We start from the raw sequence: 18,889 nt of genomic DNA, 5'->3' as shown, positions 1-18,889 counted from the left end.
TATCCAAAAGGGGATTTGATATTGGTTACTCTCAATAATCATATGATATTTTGGCATAATTAATTTAAAACGTGCCTTTTTAAAAAATAACCCATTTCAATAATGTTTGAAAAAAAAAAAAGATAAAAAAAAGCAAATTGGAAAAAAATCTTTAATCATTCATTTATGATCCTCTATAATACAAGCTCTTCTCTCTATCCAAATATTTAATTTGATCTCTCACTGCATGGATAAAAAAATCCAGAAGACTTTACACTACAACAACAACCTGTAATAACAGTATGGGATCTAAAATTTAGCACAATAACAAATTTGTATTCAAATTCAAATTCAAAAAAAAAAAAAAAAACTTCTCAAGAAATAAAACAATTACCCAAGTGCTAAAAAAAGAAAAAAAAAAAAAAAGAACTCTTTAAAGTTCAATTCATGCCGCGTATAGTAGATCTGGATCTGATCCAAAACATTAACGCAGATCTGGGCGTTCAAACGCGCGACATCATATTAGGTCCCCCAGCTGCAGCAGCTGCGGCGGCGGAGGAGGCAGCGCCACCAATGAACGAGAAGAGGCCAGGACCACCCGACGTTTCTTGTTCGTCGAGAAACAGATCCTCAGGAAGCCTAAACGAGCCGTGAGCACACACGATCCCCATCCCAACCATCCCGGCCGTTATGAGCAACGACCCCACGCTCGTGAGAAAGATCACGATCACCGTGACCGTTATCAAGCAGATAAGAGTTTCGAAGTCCGAGAACGTGCGGCCCATGATGACGAGGGGCTGATCGGACGGCCGGAAAGAGTAGAGGAAGAGCCAGGCGGCGAGGAGGGAGAGGAGGATTACGAGGGTGAAAGGGTGGGAGAGGAGTGAGACCGCGACTACGAGCGCGAGTAGAGTCAGGTAGTTCACGCGGAAGTAGGAGAAGTTCTTGCGTACTCGCGACGCGGCTTCGGTGAGCGACTCCGGTCTCGAAAACGCGGTGCGGTCCACAAGCTCCATCCAAGGCCGGCGGTTCGAGAGCGCCTGGCGCGTGTAGCCAAGCAGGCGCGTGAGGAAGGTTCTGACTTTGAGGTACGGCGATGGCGATGGCGATGGCGATGATGATGATGATGTTGTCGTAGTGGACGGTTGCGATTCGCCGGTTGATTGGGGATTTGAGATTGGAAGTACGGCTGGAGAGGCCATTGATAATAGAGGAAAGTAATAACTAATTTTATGTGGTGGTAATAAAAGCCTTTCCTTCACTTTTAAGAGGCTCGAACTTGGCTGAGCCAACGAGGAAGAGAAAGAATTAAAGTGCGGTGTGTTTTTATTTGCTGTTTATAGAAAAAAGGGAATTGCAAGGGAGTTTTTAGGAGTTGTGAGACGTCAGATATGGGATGGACGGTGTTGATTGGATTTACGATTTTGAGAGATTGATGAGCCGTTTGTTTTAAATTGAGATCCAAAGATTCCTTTGCTTGAGGTAATGTGCAAAACAGCCATGCAAAAGCATTGTATATAGTTAGTTAGACAACGTTTGAAACAATAAAAGAAAGTAGCATCTCGAGTTTTAGAAACTCGAGATCCATACTAGAAAAGGCCACATAGATCTCGAGTTTTTAAGACTCGAGTTTCATGCGAAAAAAATTTCACCTTTAGTGGTGTTTCTAAGCCTTTCAGTGACGTTTTAAAGCCCTATAGCGGCGTTTTCCTGGGAAATTTTTTTTTTCGTAAGTACGGATTTATGGAGTTCTATAGTGGCGTTTTTAAGTTCTATAGTGACGTTTTATAGACCTATAGCGGCATTTTTATTCAATTTATGGAAATCGAGTCTTTAAAACTCGATTTTCAGCTTAATTTTTTCCCACTTTAAACTAATCCGCTTACAAATCGAGACTTAAAAACTCGATTTTTATCTTGGAACTCGAGTTTTAGACACTCGAGATGCTAGTTTTCAACATTGTTTTGAAACGTGACAATTAACTAAATTTTTTAATATTTATTGTTATTTAGAAAAAAAATTCTCCTTTGCTTGTTTCATCAGTTACTCTAACATGGGCCACGGCGTAAGAGACGAAATGAATGGAGAGGATCATGAGGCGCCGCGCAGGCGCGCAGCATCCCCCCAATAACGAGTTTTTACTTTTTACTTTTTAGCTTGCTTTAATTTATAAAACGAGTTGATGATGGAAATTTAATAGATTTATATGCTCTATAATTTAGGAATTTATAGTTCCTAAAAAAAAAAATTTAAGGAATTTATATGAAGTGGCCACTGATCGTATATATGAAGTTGCCACTTAATTTAGCTAAAGATAGAGAGAATTAAGAAAATTCTTAAAATTATATTAAATAATACAATGATATTGTATGGGGCAAAAACAAACACGTAAGCCCAAGCAGGATAGATGGGCTTAGATGTGAGCCCACTAAAACTAATTTGTAGAGATAGCAATAGTGGACCAACACTTGGGCTCACTATTTAATGGGTTGAAGTCTATGGAAGAGTCCAAATAGGAAGAAATAGCAAGTAGACTGATAAAAAGAAAAGAAAAATATATTGATTCCTTCCTCAATCAGCCGAGGATGCTTGTTACACTTTGAGGTATACGAGTTTAAGTCTTTTTCTCTCTCTAATTTCTAAGTTTCGATCCCTATTCACTGGGATCTCTCCCCCTTTTATAATGGCCATCCTTTCATCCTGACTTTCCACGTGGAAGGTGGTTGATTTCCCTTAGATACGTGTTTCATCCAACCTTTGGAGGAAGTGTTGAGTGAGCTACAGGCTGTCCTTACACTATTCAGGTGTTATTCAGCCATTAATGTGGCTGGCGTAGTTGGTGTAGTGTATTCAATACAAAGGTGATGAGTCCTTCCCTAGCAAGTTTCCCACCCTCTCTCCTTCCATACTTGTCATTGTTGCCTCCCTTGGTTCATGCTTCCAAGCCAAGGGAGGGGGCTCCTCTCATTCATCTTGAGACGGTCACATCTGAGATAGTTCCTTGGGTCGTTAAGGGCCCTTGTCCAAACCCCTTTTTCAAGTTATGCTAGGTTTCCTATCCCAGGGCTTGCCTGCTGGGCTCACACACTCCTCGCATGTAGCCCAGTAGAGGTGCTGTCCTCGGATCCCCTATAGATACTAAAATAAATTTATTTATTTAAGAAATACAATGATACCTTGTTTGGGAGGTGGAGGTCACAGGTTCAAATCTCGCAATAGGAAGCACTTGGGAATAAAACTCCATACTCTCGGCTAATGCACACTAGAGTCCTCAATGGGGCTAGGTCCACAATTATGGCTCATTCGGATCCCTTATTCCCGTAGACCTGAGTCCAGCGAGTAGGGTACCAACTATAGTCATGCTTAGGTAAAAAACGTCAACTCAGGTCGCCCCCCACTCATTTTTCCTTTCATAAAAAAAAAAAAAAAAAAAAAAAAAAAAAAAAAAAAAAAATCTAGAATTAAATCTACGAAACTTTATATTGGAGATAGCTACAACAATTTTCATTTTACGTAATTCTTTTGATTATTGTTCAAATTTAGGATTTTACCATGTTAACCTACATTTGATCTTCCATACTTGATATATTTATATATATATATTACACCATTCAATATTTTTTAATTGGATGTGAATTTCGACAAATCCACTATTAGATTACATTATCTTCATATATTCTCAATGTTTGCAAAATTTCAAAGTAATAAAAGATTAATAGTCATGTCATTAATCAATTGTTTAAATTCAAGTTTTGTAATTTAAAATAATGCATAAAAGATGAGTTTATTGATCGAATAGTAAAGAACATTCAATTGACATGAAAGTTGGTGTGAATGTTAAGAACATATAGAACATGTAATTCAACGGTAAGATTTTCAAAATATGAATTCTTTAACAAGTTATTGGGTGGTGTAACATTACTTAGAGTTATACCAGGTGTAACTTGAATCCAAAACATTCAATATAACTGAAAAGCTAATTAGAATTACTAACATACAAACATTTAACATACATATGGTGTGCAAGAGAAGGGTTATCTAGCGAAGAGCCCAGCTCAATGTTTATATCATCTCTATGGTTTTTTGTTTGTTTGTTTATTTGTTGTTTGTTAGAGTATCCGCATCAGTAGACGTAAAACTTTGCAAAATACAAAAAACAACAAATTTTACACATTTTGTCCCAAAAATCTTCCACATTAGTCATTCTAAAACCGTGTATATTTACACATTTGCTATAGTAACCGTGCATATATACACAATTACTGTAACTATGTATACTATTATTTTATTAATTTCACATTTCGCTCCTTTTTTTTTCTCTCTCTCTTCTCCATCTACAAAACCAACTCAAACTTCTTCTCTCCCTCATCATCTTCTTCTTCCTTTGATACACACAAACACACCCACGTAGACAAACCAACACAAAGACGCACAAAAACACACAAACTATTTGATGCTTATGCATCGATGCTGCAGCGGAGATCGATAATTGCTGGTGGCGGAAATCTATTTTATGCTTGTTCTCTCACTGTCTCATAGAACTTGCAAGAGCACTACCACCAAAATGCAAATCCCACCATCCACCCAACATTGTCCAACCATCACCACCCAACAATCACTACCATCACCTGTTAAAACAACCACTACCACCAAAACTCGTTAAAACAATGGAAACCCAAAATTCAACTAAAATCAAACCTGATCAACCTAAAATCCACATAAAATCAACTTAAAATTAAACCATCAACTGGAAACCCATAACCCAAACCCAAAATCAAAATCAAATACAAACCCAATGGTTGCAGAACGCTTGAAATTAGATGAGAGAGATCCAACAATGCAAGCTTCAACAGAGAGAGAAATTTCTTCATATCTTTGAGATTTGATGAGCATGAGAGAGAGAGAGATCTGATATGAGAACTTGAGCTACTTAAATCTGTCCCTCCAAGTACAAAATCCCCACACAATCTCATTATCAATGGTATTGCCAACGAAGATGGAGTAGCCCCATCACCATCGCCACATATAGAGGTCGGTGACAGAGTGAGAGCAAGCTCAGAGGAAATCTGTGAGTGTGTGGGTTTTGGATGAGAAAAAATTGAGAAGAGAAAGGGGTGAGAGAGATAAGGGATCTAAGAAGGAGAAAGATGAGAGATTTGAGATGCAGAGAATTCAGCTTGTAGGTTGGGGATAAGAGAGAGGCAAAGACTTTGAGGGATGAGTTCATGGGTTAGGAAAAAGAGAGGTGTGGAGAGTTTGAGGGAGGAGAGGAGACATGTGAGATAAGAAGTATTTTATTATTTTAATAAAATAATAATAAAAGCAGAATATAAAAATATTATTTATATAAAAATAGAGTGTATAATAGATAAACTGATGTGGGTGTGTAATATAGAAAAATATATATATATATATATATATTTTTCCAAAATAGACAAAAATTATGCACCATTTAATGCAGTTGCTCTTAGACTTCACTATGTTTGCTTCTCAATCTTATGCATAGTTTACCAATCAACATTATAGGGGTGTTCATGGGTTAATTTGGGTCGAGTTTGTGCCCAACTGACACGAGAGTGTGCAAAATTGAGCCAATAGATCTTGCCTTTGTATTTGAAGCTTGATGATGCACAGAAAATTAGTAGGCTGAATGCTTTGGGCTTCAATGATCTGGAAGGGCTGAAAAGGAAAACAAACAATCAAAGGAGATTGATGGTGACCCACCAAGAACCCTCCGATGATTAAGTTAGTTTCTCTCTCAAATTTTGGAGTTCCAACTTTTTGGGAATTGTTTAAGACTTACCTTTTCTTGTCGTGAATGAGTGTTTATATAGTGCACATTAGAAGTGGTTAATTGTTTAGTAACTTCCCCTATCTTTGAGGAGGTCGAAGGATTTGGGGTTAACTTCCACAACCGCCATGGAAGTTAGATTATTTGATCTTATTTTCCATAACCGTTTTTGGAAGTTGTAAGGACACGATTCGTAACGAACCGCAACGGTGTTGGGCTCGCTCGTAAAAAGGCCCAAACAATATAATTTGTAGAGCGTGGGTGTAAAGAACAAGGTTAACTGTGGTCTCCCCTCAAAAGGTTCACTCTCAAGTATGTTAAAGGTCTACAGTTGGTACAACGATCGTTTTCTTTAGTGATCAATGCAATTCTTTTTTTCTGCTCTTGCTCGCTTCTTTTTTGTTTATGTCCTTTTTTCTTTTTTCGTTCTGTTCCGATCCCCCTTCTTCATGTTCTTCTTTTAGTTTATATACCCCCCTTTTGTGTTCCATCCTTACCGTACACGTGTAGGTTGGGTCCGGAGGCTTTCTTTTTGTCCCATTTAGCACCTCCTGGAACTTCCTATGGGCAGCTGTAAGGCTGCTTCCTTACTGTTCAGGTATCACCTCCACATTAATGCGGCCAGAGAGTTGGTTGAGAGGTCATTAATGCGGAGGTAGCTGTAGTTATAGATATTTGTCTGCCTTATCTCTTTCACCCTTGGTCGATTATTCTATCCTTTACGGTGACCTAATTCTAAGGTCTGGTTGCAATAAGACCACGTCCTGACCGTCCTCGGACACATACTGCCGAGGAGTAGGGTGTCCTCGGACGGATATGTATCCTCGGATGGGCCACGGGCCCAACAATCCTGAATCAATTCTGAACTTTAGGGGCCTATAGATCAAACGGTCCCCACAATAGCCCCTCAAAATCCTACTTTTCGACTCCTCGGGAGAGAAGGTGGATTTTGACGTCATAAACCTGTACCTGCGTGCGTTTTGGGGCATGCCCCAGACGCTTCAGCATCCCAATTTTGACAGCATTAAATTTTGACAACTCCACTGTCTCTCACGTTCGACGGTGAGATCTAAATCAAACGGCAGAGGGCTTCCCTTGTTTTGTGAGCGGGAATTTCACCGCTCACACCCCTCACATGACTATAAAGGCGCTCTCTAATTAAATTTGTACTTTACTTTCGACGGTTACATGGTTCCAGAGCTCATACATTGAACCTGCCTTCTTCCAGTCTTCGTCATTCTCCTGGCGACTTCAAATAATCATACGTTGTCCGAGGCCCTTCCTTTGAACCTGTAAGTCCTCTTGAAGTTTTTACCACTTTCGTTTCAAGCCCAAAAATCTTTTCTACTAAATTTTTTAGGAAAATGGGGAAACAGAAGAATCCATTTCGATGTCTTGTTGAATCCGAGGAGGGTATTAGAAACTTTCGCTCTAAGTACAAGATCCCCCCAACGGTAGGGATGAGGTACGCAGCCCAAGGGGAGTGGGTTGATGCCAGGCAGACTGGGGAAGTAGTCATCCCCATGATCGCCTTTATTGAGGGCGGGATGACCATCCCCATGGGTAGTATTACTAGGAGTTACCTCAACTTCTTTAGGCTATCCCCCACCCAGTGTGCTCCTAATATGTTTAGGGTCTTGGGAAGCATAGACGCTCTGAATAGGAGAATGGATCTAAAGCTAACCCATCATGACGTGAATTGGGTGTACAACCTTCACCGCCTAGCTGACCAGGACTACTATCTCAAGTCGAGATATCCTGAAGTAAGGCTAATTCAGTGCCTCCCCACTTCAAATAAGAATCTAAAAGAGGATTTCCTTATTTTTTCTGGGGAATGGCACGATGGTTTACCTTGTCCGACAGTAGAGGGAACACCAGGTGGGTGCGAAGTTATGGATCTACACTATCTAGCTCGTGAGCGCATTTTGCTTACTTTCATTATTTTTGTATCCTACAACTTTAACTTTAGAATTAACGGTTTTGCAGATAGGCGCTACACGAAGCCCAATCTCAGATTAGTCAATAAGGCGAGCCTAGACAGGTTATTAAAAGCTGAAATATACGTAAACGAAGCTGATGGTCAGCTCCGGGCAGCACATTTAATTCTTGGCTATACCCCCATTTCTTCTGCCTTTCAGGCGCCGAAGTGCGTGATTAGAGCACGTGATCCTCGGCTTCACCGTATCAGTGTTGCCTACGAAGGGTTTATCGTTCCAGAGGGTATTCCGCTTCCCCAATACACCCCTCGCGCAGAGCCTCTTTTCGTGGCCAGTGTCTCGGCGGGACCTTCTTCACCCTTACCTTCCCTCAAGAAAAAGGGAATAAAAAGGGGAAGGAAAAAGGGAAAAGATGAGGAAACTGTTGTAACAGTATCTGAATCCTCGGACGATTTCGGGATTTTTGATCAACCCACAAGCCCCGAGGAAGACCCTGACGAGATGGGGATACAAAGGAAACCCCAGAAAAGCTTGCTGGAGCTGATGGAAGATCAGCCGGGAAAGTCTACACCTGCCAAAACAACACCATCCCAGGCTTCATCTCTTCCAGCCAGGTCTCCTCCTCCAGCTCCTCGCCATCCTCCTCGTTTATCTCCACAACCAGCGCTTCCCAGCGCTGCCGAGCAGAAAAAGCGCAGGGAACAGAAGGGCAAGGAGGTGGCAGATACGAGCAAGTCTCGTCCCACTCGAGAGGAGGATGACCAACGAGCTGCAAAGCAGCAGAAAACTAAGCACCCAGCTACGCGGGGCCAAGAGAAATCTAATTCCCCGCATCTTGAGCCACAAGCGTGGTTGCCAGCACCTATGCACGGTGGGGAGCCCCTGCGAGCCGATGCCTCTATAAGGGACTTTAACGGCGGCATTGGGTGTCACGTAGCCTCGGCCATAGAGGAAGCCTTATTGCTCCCAAAAGATATGGCCGAGATAAAGAATATGAGGATGAATGAACTCATCCTTGACAACAAACGATACTTGGGCATGGTGAGAAGCTGTCCTTTACATTGTTTCATTCTATGATTGTTACTCACTAATACGCACTTTTTCATTGACGATAATATTAACTCCCCCTTTTTTTTTTTTTTACAGATCATCCAAAATACTTTTAAGCTAGATGAGATGCTCAATGCTTACTCCAATCAGCTAGATGGTGAAAGGAAAAGAAGGGTAATGGCTGTACAGACCTTGTCTAAATCTGAACAGGATTTGGTCGATGCAAGGAAAAAACTACAGGTTGAAGAGGAAGCTTGCAAGAGTGCTGAATCGATATCAGAAGGCTACCAGAAGCAGGCCAAGGAACAAGAAAGGCTTCTGCGCAAGGCGAATGCCGAGCTGAAGAAGACTCAGGAGCAAGCTCTTGTTCTTAAGAAGCACTTAGAGGAAACTCAGAAGCTAAGGGAGCAGGCTGAAAAGCTCAAAGAGCAAGCCGAGAAAGCGAAAATCAACGCCGAACAGGCAATGAACGAAGCCGAGCAGAGAGGCTACGAAATTGGGATAGCTGAAACTGAGAAGGCTTTGAGAGCCGAGGTGCCGGAGGTATGCCGCATCTACTGCGCAAGAACTTGGAGCGAGGCTCTTAACCGTGCTGGGGTTGAAACCTCATCTGAGCTATGTAGGCCAGAGAATGTATATTACCCCGAGGCGATACGCCCCTCCGCTCCTCAACCCTATCAGGTTGACGCTCCTTCTCCAGTTATTAACCTTAACGAGGAGGTTTTGCCTCGTAATTCTCCTCCTTGCGGCCAACCGGGACCGACTAAAGAGGGATTAGCCTCTCTAGGAACTTCCCCAGACAAGATCACCACCGCTTTGGAGGCGGAGGTGGCCTCCCAGGGTTTTCAATAGGAATTGGATTCCACGGTTCTACCAACTGAGGGCATTACCAAAGCCAAAGATGGAATCGCAACTTCAGAGGCAGACCTACTCGCCAGCCAGACCCCGCAGATCCAGTAGAAATTAAAAAAGTAGAACCTGTCTTGTAACTTTAAATAGACACTTAATAGAGAACTTTTTTGCTTATTTTCTTATCGTTCTAGCGGCTCTATGTTGTCTTTACAGTCATTCACTTTATCGTTGTAATTTTGCATAAGTTCATTTTAACTACATTCTTTATTATGCGCCAATCTTGCATCCAAAGCTCTCTGTCCGACTCCTCAATGAATGTTACAGGGCCTTATTTCCGTCAAGTTTATGATTAGAAGATTTATCACAACTCCATTACTATTCAACAATTCAATACACAACATAGAAGGCTAATTTCTACCGAGTTTGCGGACCGAGGACCTGGCGCAACTTAGCCCCTGTTCCATGTTTTAATATAAATTGTAGGATGTTAATTTCCACTAAGTTTGCGATTCGAGGACCTAGCATAACTTAGTTTCTGTTTAACAATTCAATATAAATCATAGGATGTTAATTTCCACTAAGTTTGCGATCCGAGGACCTGACATAACTTAATTTCTGTTTAACAATTCAATATAAATCATAGGATGTTAATTTCCACTAAGTTTGCGATCTGAGGACCTGGCATAACTTAGTTTCTGTTTAACAATTCAATATAAATCATAGGATGTTAATTTCCACTAAGTTTGCGATCCGAGGACCTGGCATAACTTAGTTTCTGTTTAACAATTCAATATAAATCATAGGATGTTAATTTCCACTAAGTTTGCGATCCGAGGACCTGTCATAACTTAGTTTCTGTTTAACAATTCAATATAAATCATAGGATACAGGAGTACAGGATGTATGATTGACGTAAGTTTAAAAGAAAATACTTGAATTGAAACACTTTTATTAATAATAATACCTCTTGAGATTATTTACATTCCAAGGATGGAGTACAGGTTTTTCATCGAGGTCCTCTAGATAGTAGGCTCCTATTCCTGCTACAGAAGTGATCCGATATGGCCCCTCCCAATTAGGTCCCAGTTTTCCCCAATTTGGATTCTTGGTGGCCCCCAGGACTTTCCTCAGCACCAGATCTCCTATGGCTAACGGCCTCATCCTCACATTGCTATCGTAGCCCTGCTTGAGTTTATGCTGGTAGTAAGCTAATTGAACCATCGCGTTCTCCCTTCGTTCTTCAATCAGGTCTAAACTTTTTTCCAACATCGCATCATTATTACCTGAAGAGAATGTACTGGTCCTTAACGTTGGGAATCCAGTTTCCAGGGGTATGACGGCCTCAGCCCCATAGGTCATGGAGAAGGGAGTTTCTCCCGTCGAACGTCGGGGTGTTGTCCGATACGTCCAAAGCACATGTGGCAATTCTTCCACCCATTTTCCTTTCGCGTCATCTAGTCTCTTCTTAAGCCCATTGACTATTACCTTGTTAACAGCTTCAGCCTGTCCGTTGCCTTGTGGATAAGCTGGAGTGGAATATCTGTTTCTTATTCCCAGCTCCGAACAATATTCCCTAAAGGCATTGCTATCGAATTGGAGTCCGTTATCCGAGACAAGAGTTCGGGGAATTCCAAATCGTGTAACAATGTTCCTCCAGACAAACCTCTTCACATCTACGTCCCTGATGTTAGCCAAGGGCTCAGCTTCAACCATTTAGTGAAGTAGTCTGTGTCGACCAGCAGGTATTTCTTGTTCCTTATGGCTTTAGGAAAAGGGCCAACAATGTCCAGCCCCCATTGCGCAAAAGGCCACGGGCTTGAGAGAGGGTTAAGAACTCCTCCCGGTTGGTGGATATTCGGGGCATATCTCTGACACTGATCGCATTTCTTAACATACTCCTGCGCTTCTCTCCGCATATTTGGCCACCAATAACCTTGTGTGAGGGCTCGGCATGATAGAGACCTTCCTCCTGTGTGGCTTCCACAAATGCCCTCATGCAATTCTTCCAGGATTGACTCTGCTGTCTCAGGAGGCACACAGAGCAAGTATGGCCCAGAGAAGGACCGTCTGTATAACTTTTTATCCTTGGATAACCAGTACCGAGGAGCTCTCCTTCGTACTTTCTCAGCTTCCAGCTTATCTTCGGGCAATAAGTCACTTTCGAGAAATTTTATTAGGGGATCCATCTAGCTTGTCGACGAACTAACTTGATGGATTTGGCAAACCTCTTTTTCTGGTGAAGCGGGAGTACATAAGTCTTCGACGATAATCACCCGAGGGAAATTTCGTATCGAGGAGGTGGCAAGGGTCGCCAAGGAATCAGCATGGGTATTTTCACCTCGTGGAATATGTAATACGTCGAAAGACTCGAACTCCGTTCGCAAACGCCTAACCCGGTCCAGATACCCTTGCATCCTTGGGTCTCTGGCCTCCTGCTCTCCGGTCACTTGGCCGACTACCAACCTCGAGTCTGAGAATAGTTTTACTGCCTTTCCACCCATTTTATGAACCATGCTCATTCCCATTATCAAGGCTTCGTATTCTGATTCATTGTTAGTAGTCGAGAACCTTAGTCTTAGAGACTTCTCGATGACGACCTCTTCGGGGGATATTAGCACCAATCCCAATCCAGGTCCCTGTTGATTTGCGGCCCCATCCACGTACACTTTCCATATAGACTCCCCTTGTGCGGATATCAGGCCAACCGATTTTTCATCCATGTGATCTTGATTCCTACTAATTTCCTCAGGGCACTCAGCGAATTCAGCTACCAGATCGGCGAGGACTTGACCTTTCACAGAGGTGCGGGGCATGTATTTGATGTCAAAAGCACCCAGAATCGTGCCCCACTTGGCAATTCTACTGGTGTAGTCAGCACTTCTGAGTATGGACTTAAGGGGCAGTTGTGTCAAAATAAACACAGTGTGAGTTTGAAAATAGTGCGGAAGTTTACGTGTTGCATGGATCACTACCAGTATGGCCTTTTCTAATGACAGATATCTCACCTCGGCTTCATGGAGGGATTTACTTACATAATAAATTGGCCTTTGGACACCATTGTCTTCTCGTATCAAGACGAAACTAACTGCGTGGGGAGCTATCGCCAAATAGGCATACAACACCTCATCCACTTCAGGGCTAGACATGATAGGTGGCCTGGACAAGTAATCTTTCAACTGCTGGAACGCTTCAGCACACTCCACGGTCCATTCGAATCCTTGCCACTTATGTAACAGGCGGAAAAAAGGACGACACCTCTCAGCCGACCTGGAGATGAACCGGTTCAACGCAGCAGTCATCCCAGTCAGTTTCTGCACCTCTTTTGGATTCCGAGGTGCTTGCAAATCGTTAATGGCCCTAATTTGGTCTGGATTCACCTCAATTCCTCTATGGGTCACCATGTACCCCAAGAACTTCCCGGAACCTACACCAAAGGAGCACTTCGAAGCATTCAAGCGCAACTTATGTTCTCTCAGTATCCCGAAGATACTAGTGAGGTCCTCCACATGTTCGGACGCTACTTTACTTTTTACAACCATATCATCGATATAAACTTCAATATTTCTGCCCAGTTGTGGCTCAAACATTTTCGTCATCATGCGTTGGTAGGTAGATCCAGCGTTTTTCAAACCGAAAGGCATCACCTTGTAATGGTAGTTCCCAATCGGGGTCACGAAAGCAGTCTTTTCTTGATCGTCGGCGGCCAACGGTATTTGGTGATACCCTTGAAAGGCATCCAGAAAACTCATCCTAGGGTGGCCCACGGTCGCATCCACCAACTGGTCAATCTTCGGCATATGAAATGGATCTTTGGGGCAGGCCTTCTAAAGATCCGTGAAGTCCACGCACACCCGCCATTTTCCAGTCTTCTTTTTTACTACCACCGTATTGGCCAACCATTGAGGGTAAAAAACTTCCTTGATAGCCCCAGCCTGTTTGAGCTTGGCAACTTCGCTTCTAACTGCCTCGGCATGCTCCTTTGATGGTCGCCGAGGAGGTTGCCTCCTAGGGACAACGGTAGGGTTCACGTTGAGTCGGTGACAAATGAAATTTGGGTCCACCCCTGGGGCCTCGTATGGGTCCCATGCAAAAATGTCCACATTGGCTCGGAGGAACTCCAGCAAATTCGCTTTCTCCTGCGAAGGCAACTTGGCCCCAACCCGGAAGAATTTTTCTAGATCATCAGCGATAACTGCCTTTTCCAAATCTTCACACTCTACCCCATTGCTTGGCACTTCTAAGCCCGATACTAGGGGCTTTAATTGCTATAACTCATTATCGGCGGTAGCCGAGGTTTTTGCCTCTGGCCGATGCTGTATAGCCGCTACTTGGCATTGCCGAGCAGCCGCCTGACTCCCTACGATCTCCAGCACTTGGTCTCCGGATGGGTACTTCACCTTCTGATATAGGGTGGACGAAACCGCTTTAAGGGTGTGAAGCCAAGGTTTGCCCACAATAGCCGTGTACGGAGAAAAAACATCTACAACAATAAAATCCACCTCCACCACATCCGTGCCTGACTGCACGGGCAGCCTGATTAGCCCCATAGGAGTGACCAACCTTCCCTCAAAGCTCACTAGAGGGGAATTATAAGTTTTTAAGTCCTCTGGTTTCAAACCTAGCCCTTTGTACAAATCTGGATACATCACATCCACAGCGCTTCCCTAATCAACCATCACCCTTCGGACATCGTACCCGCTAATCCTCAATGTTACCACCAAGGCATCCTCGTGGGGCTGTATGGTCCCAACCAGATCTTCATTTGAAAAACCCAAAATCAAGGGGACACGCCTCTTGGCTCTCTTCAATGCCTGAGAATGATCCTCGGCCGGGGGTCGGGACACTAACAACACTCTCGAGGGGCAAGATCCAGTCCTTCCCGGGGCCGCAAAGATGACGTTAATCGTACCTAGGGGGAGCCTTGATGAAGCATCCCCACGCACCTCGGAACCTGCTTGGCTCGCCCTTTCGCTGGAGTGATGCAAGAGTTGTTTTAATTTCCCTTCACGGACTAACTGCTCCAAGTGGTTCCATAAATTCCTGCAGTTGTCTGTCGTGTGCCCATGGTCCTGATGGTAATGGCAATATAAACTCGGGTTGCGTTTTCTAGGCTCTCCCGCCATCTTGTTCGGCCATTTAAAGAATGGCTCGTTCTTTATCTTCTCCAAGACCTGTTGAACAGGCTCCCGAAATACTGCATTAACAACCTGGGCGTCCGCCGAGCCCGACTGCCCAACAAAGTCCCTCCTCGGTCGGCTGTTATTATAACGATCCGACCTAAAATCCCTCCTCTCCTGAGGGATCATCTTGGCCTTTCCTTTCCCCTGAAGTTGATCTTCCTCTACCCTTTTGTACTTCTCTATTCTGTCCATCAGCTGGCGCACACTGGTGACAGGTTTACCCGTCAAGGATTTCCTCAAATCGTGATCAGCTGGGAAACCGGCTTTGAAAGTGGTTATAGCCACAGGATCATTCTTCCCCTCTATTTCGTTAAACATTTCCCAGTACCTATCCGAATAGCTCTTGAGAGTCTCACCCTCTCGCATAGACAAAGTCAACAAGGATCCCAAAGGCAGAGGAGTCCGGCTGCATGTAATAAAGCGAGCACCAAAAGCCTGAGTCAGTGTTTTGAAAGATCCGACAGAATTGGCCGTTAAACCATTGAATCACCTCATCGCCGTTGGCCCAAACTCGATGGAAAAATCTTGCACATCAAAGCATCATCCCTGGAATGAATAGCCATCTTCTGGTTGTAATAGCTTACATGTTCCACCGGATCTGAATGGCCATCATACAGAGAGAACGTAGGTTGGTTGAACCGCCGAGGATGGGTAGCATCGTCTATGTTTCTTGTAAAAGGTGACTTGGAAATTTGACTTAGGGTTTTGTTCATGGCATCGTTTCCCAAGCCCCTGCTAGTTGGACTTCTATGCCTACGCCTATGGCGATGTTTCTCTTCATAGGAGAAAGTCTCGCTTTGCGGAGTTCTCGACCTCCGCCTGTAGCTAGTTCCATCCGACTCCCCGGATGATGGTTTAGAGCAAGGTGGGGAACGTTCCCGCCGTGCATGGCGCAACTCTCTCTTCAAGTCTGCGATCTCACGTTGCAGATTCCCACCATGCTTCGCGTGGGAGACGTGACTCTTCCCGCGTGAATGGCTCCTGGTGGTATAAGTTGTATGTACACTCCCCTCCCGGACTTCCCTCTGTTCAGGACTCCTTCGAGGACCACCATGCTGAGAGCCCCTTGACTCCGCCTGATGCAGGTTGACATCATCCTGATGCGGTCCCGCTGCAGGATGAGGTAGTTCCACTCCTTCCATCGGAAACGTTGTACCAGAAGTTGTAAAAGCTAACACAAGCTCTTCCCACAGACGGCGCCAATTGTAAGGACACGATTCGTAACGAACCGCAACGGTGTTGGGCTCGCTCGTAAAAAGGCCCAAACAATATAATTTGTAGAGCGTGGGTGTAAAGAACTAGGTTAACTGTGGTCTACCCTCAAAAGGTTCACTCTCAAGTATGTTAAAGGTCTACAGTTGGTACAACGATCGTTTTCTTTAGTGATCAATGCAATTCTTTTTTTTTGCTCTTGCTCGCTTCTTTTTTGTTTATGTCCTTTTTTCTTTTTTCGTTCTGTTCCAATCCCCCTTCTTTATGTTCTTCTTTTAGTTTATATACCCCCCTTTTGTGTTCCATCCTTACCGCACACGTGTAGGTTGGGTCCGGAGGCTTTCTTTCTGTCCCATCTAACACCTCCTGGAACTTCCTATGGGCAGCTATAAGGCTGCTTCCTTACTGTTCAGGTATCACCTCCACATTAATGCGGCCAGAGAGTTGGTTGAGAGGTCATTAATGCGGAGGCAGCTGTAGTTATAGATATTTGTCTGCCTTTTCTCTTTCACCCTTGGTCGGTTATTCTATCCTTTTCGGTGACCTAATTCTGAGGTCTGGTTGCAATAAGACCACGTCCTGACCGTCCTCGGACGCATACTGCCGAGGAGTAGGGTGTCCTCGGACGGATATGTATCCTCGGATGGGCCACGGGCCCAACAATCCTGAATCAATTTTGAACTTTAGGGGCCTATAGATCAAACGGTCCCCACAGAAGTATTTAGTAAGAACTTGTAACAATGAACTTCGATTTTTACTTATGCTTCGGGACAGAAACATGTGATTCATTTCATTAACTTGTGTAGAGGAACATGCTTGGAATTTCCGTTTGGGGGTCGTCCAAGCATCTTTGTTGATGGACGACCTTTTCATAGACGATTGTTCTATAAAGTGCCCATTCTTCTTTGGACGACTCTTGTGGATGAGCTTGGAGTTGGCTTATTTCGTAGTACACCATCACTATGCATTTAATTAGTCAATTTAGAATTCTCTAAGAAAAAAAAATTAGTTTAGAAATTTGTCATTTATGGGAAATCACTAGCCATTTATTTTCTTTCAATTCTCTATGTTTTAGGAATCAAGTACTCTTTAATTTTCCCATGCTCAGAGGGATGTTCTAAGCACTATAATATGTGGTTGGTTGAAATGAAATATTCAAATTGTGATTATTCAGAATTATTGTTTTCTATTCTCTGTATCTCTTTGGGTGAATACCATTGAGTTGTGAGTTTATTAGCCTTGTATCTTAGGCAATTCCCATTGGGTGGTGAAATTTTGTATCCTGTTGGATTTCCCCTTAGTGGTGAGCTTAATTTAATTTTGAGAGAGTTCAATTTGCTATTTACTTCAAATCAAATTGTATCCTGGTATCACTAACTCACAACTGACCTAATTAGGTTGAGTGAAGAAGTTATAGACTCGATGTCAATCATAAATAACCATGAGTTGAGTTAGAGGGTTTGAGTGGACGATAGTTGGCTTCGATTTCAACTGAAATATAGAGATTAAACACTGAACTATGAAGTATGAAGAACATGTCTATAACCTAAATAGCAGTAGATCACACATCTAAAGAACACAAACAAAAATAAAAAGATATGAAATAGCATAACCATAGTGAAAGGGCCATGAGATTGAACAACGAAAGCTAGAGAAATCGAACTTGAGAGAGAGAGAGAGAGAATTGTAGATTTGAATTAATGAGTGGCGACGTTAGAGATGGAGACGAATTAGTGATGAAGACAAGCTAGCAACATTGTGATGGAGGTACTAATTGTAGATTTGCACTAAAAAGTAAAGAGATTGAGAGAGGAAAGACTGAGAGTGAAGAGATCAAGAGAGGAGAGACTTTAAAATGGTTGAAAAACCCTAACATATATTATATCACGGTCAATTTGGGTGGCTCAAGTTTTGAAAGAGAAGACTCACCACTTGAACTGTCGACATAGGTTTTTGAAGGCGGAGATCTGCCGTCGATTGCCAGAGTGTTGAATTTGATGGCGAACAGATTGAGTCTAATCAGGTGGTTTGAGTAGGCAGTTGACTTGAATAGCTCTAATCAACAATTACACTAAGTTTTCAAAATAAAATAAATCTAAAAGAGATGTTAAAGAGAGACAATGGTACCAATTTAAAATCATCATTTGTAATTTAGAAAGCAAAAATTATCAAAATCTAAAGTTGAGCTACCGTTTAAATTTTTGGACCAATTTAATATTTGATATGACACGTGGTTTTTGTTCTTTAGAGCATTTTTTTATTCAAAAAGTAAATAGTGAATTCTAACAACTAGTTTTCATCTAGATCTCCATATCAATTTGGTCCTTTAAACTTACATATTTTTTTCCCAAAGATTGTAGAGTGATTATTCTAGCGTTCTAGATCCTAATTTTAACAACCATGACCGTTATGTCACGGTGGAGGGTGTTTGGTCACCAAGTTTGATCGGATGGATTGATTATAAGTCTATAACTTTAGAACATGGAAAAATTTGTCTTGAATCCAACAACCAAGGACAAACTCACAAAAGCAAAACAAAGGAAGGAATTCCGCCAAAAAAAGGAGAAGACAAAGAAGAGGACCAAAACAAAAGAAAAAAAAGGCCCCAATTACGGACAGAGGCCCACTGAATTTGCAGAATTTTCAAAAGGGCTTAGGTTCAACAAGATATTGCGAAGGGCCCATTGTACTTGGTCTCCTTCCAAGATATCTTCCACACTCTTACTCATATACCGTATAAAATGGTCATAGAAACTAGAAAGGAAAGTCTCCGCTTCAAAAAGTTCAACCTAATCCGGACCACCGCCTTGTTAACTCATAATTTCGTACGCAGTTTCCATTCATTCAATTCAACCTTCTATAATAATAAATTATTTTTAAAATTTTCA

The 18,889-nt window shown here is 42.7% G+C and overlaps 1 protein-coding gene across 1 annotated transcript; it reads right to left on the bottom strand.

Annotated features, from left to right (window-relative positions):
• Positions 1-137: 137 nt before the first annotated feature.
• LOC126727538 (PRA1 family protein B3-like) lies at positions 138-1,441 on the bottom strand. Its single transcript, XM_050433245.1, has one exon. It carries the CDS (start codon positions 1,179-1,181, stop codon positions 483-485), a length of 699 nt encoding a protein of 232 aa, XP_050289202.1. The 5' UTR covers positions 1,182-1,441; the 3' UTR covers positions 138-482.
• Positions 1,442-18,889: the final 17,448 nt, after the last annotated feature.

Source organism: Quercus robur, chromosome 1 (genome assembly GCF_932294415.1).
Source record: "Quercus robur chromosome 1, dhQueRobu3.1, whole genome shotgun sequence".
Taxonomy (NCBI): Eukaryota; Viridiplantae; Streptophyta; class Magnoliopsida; order Fagales; family Fagaceae; genus Quercus; species Quercus robur.
Note: the sequence above shows the minus strand (reverse complement) of the source record. Positions and strands in the feature narration are given on the sequence as shown.

Coding starts and splice junctions, on each gene's coding strand:
- LOC126727538 (XM_050433245.1), bottom strand. CDS start 1,181: ATGGCCTCTCCAGCCGTACTTCCAATCTCAAATCCCCAATCAACCGGC.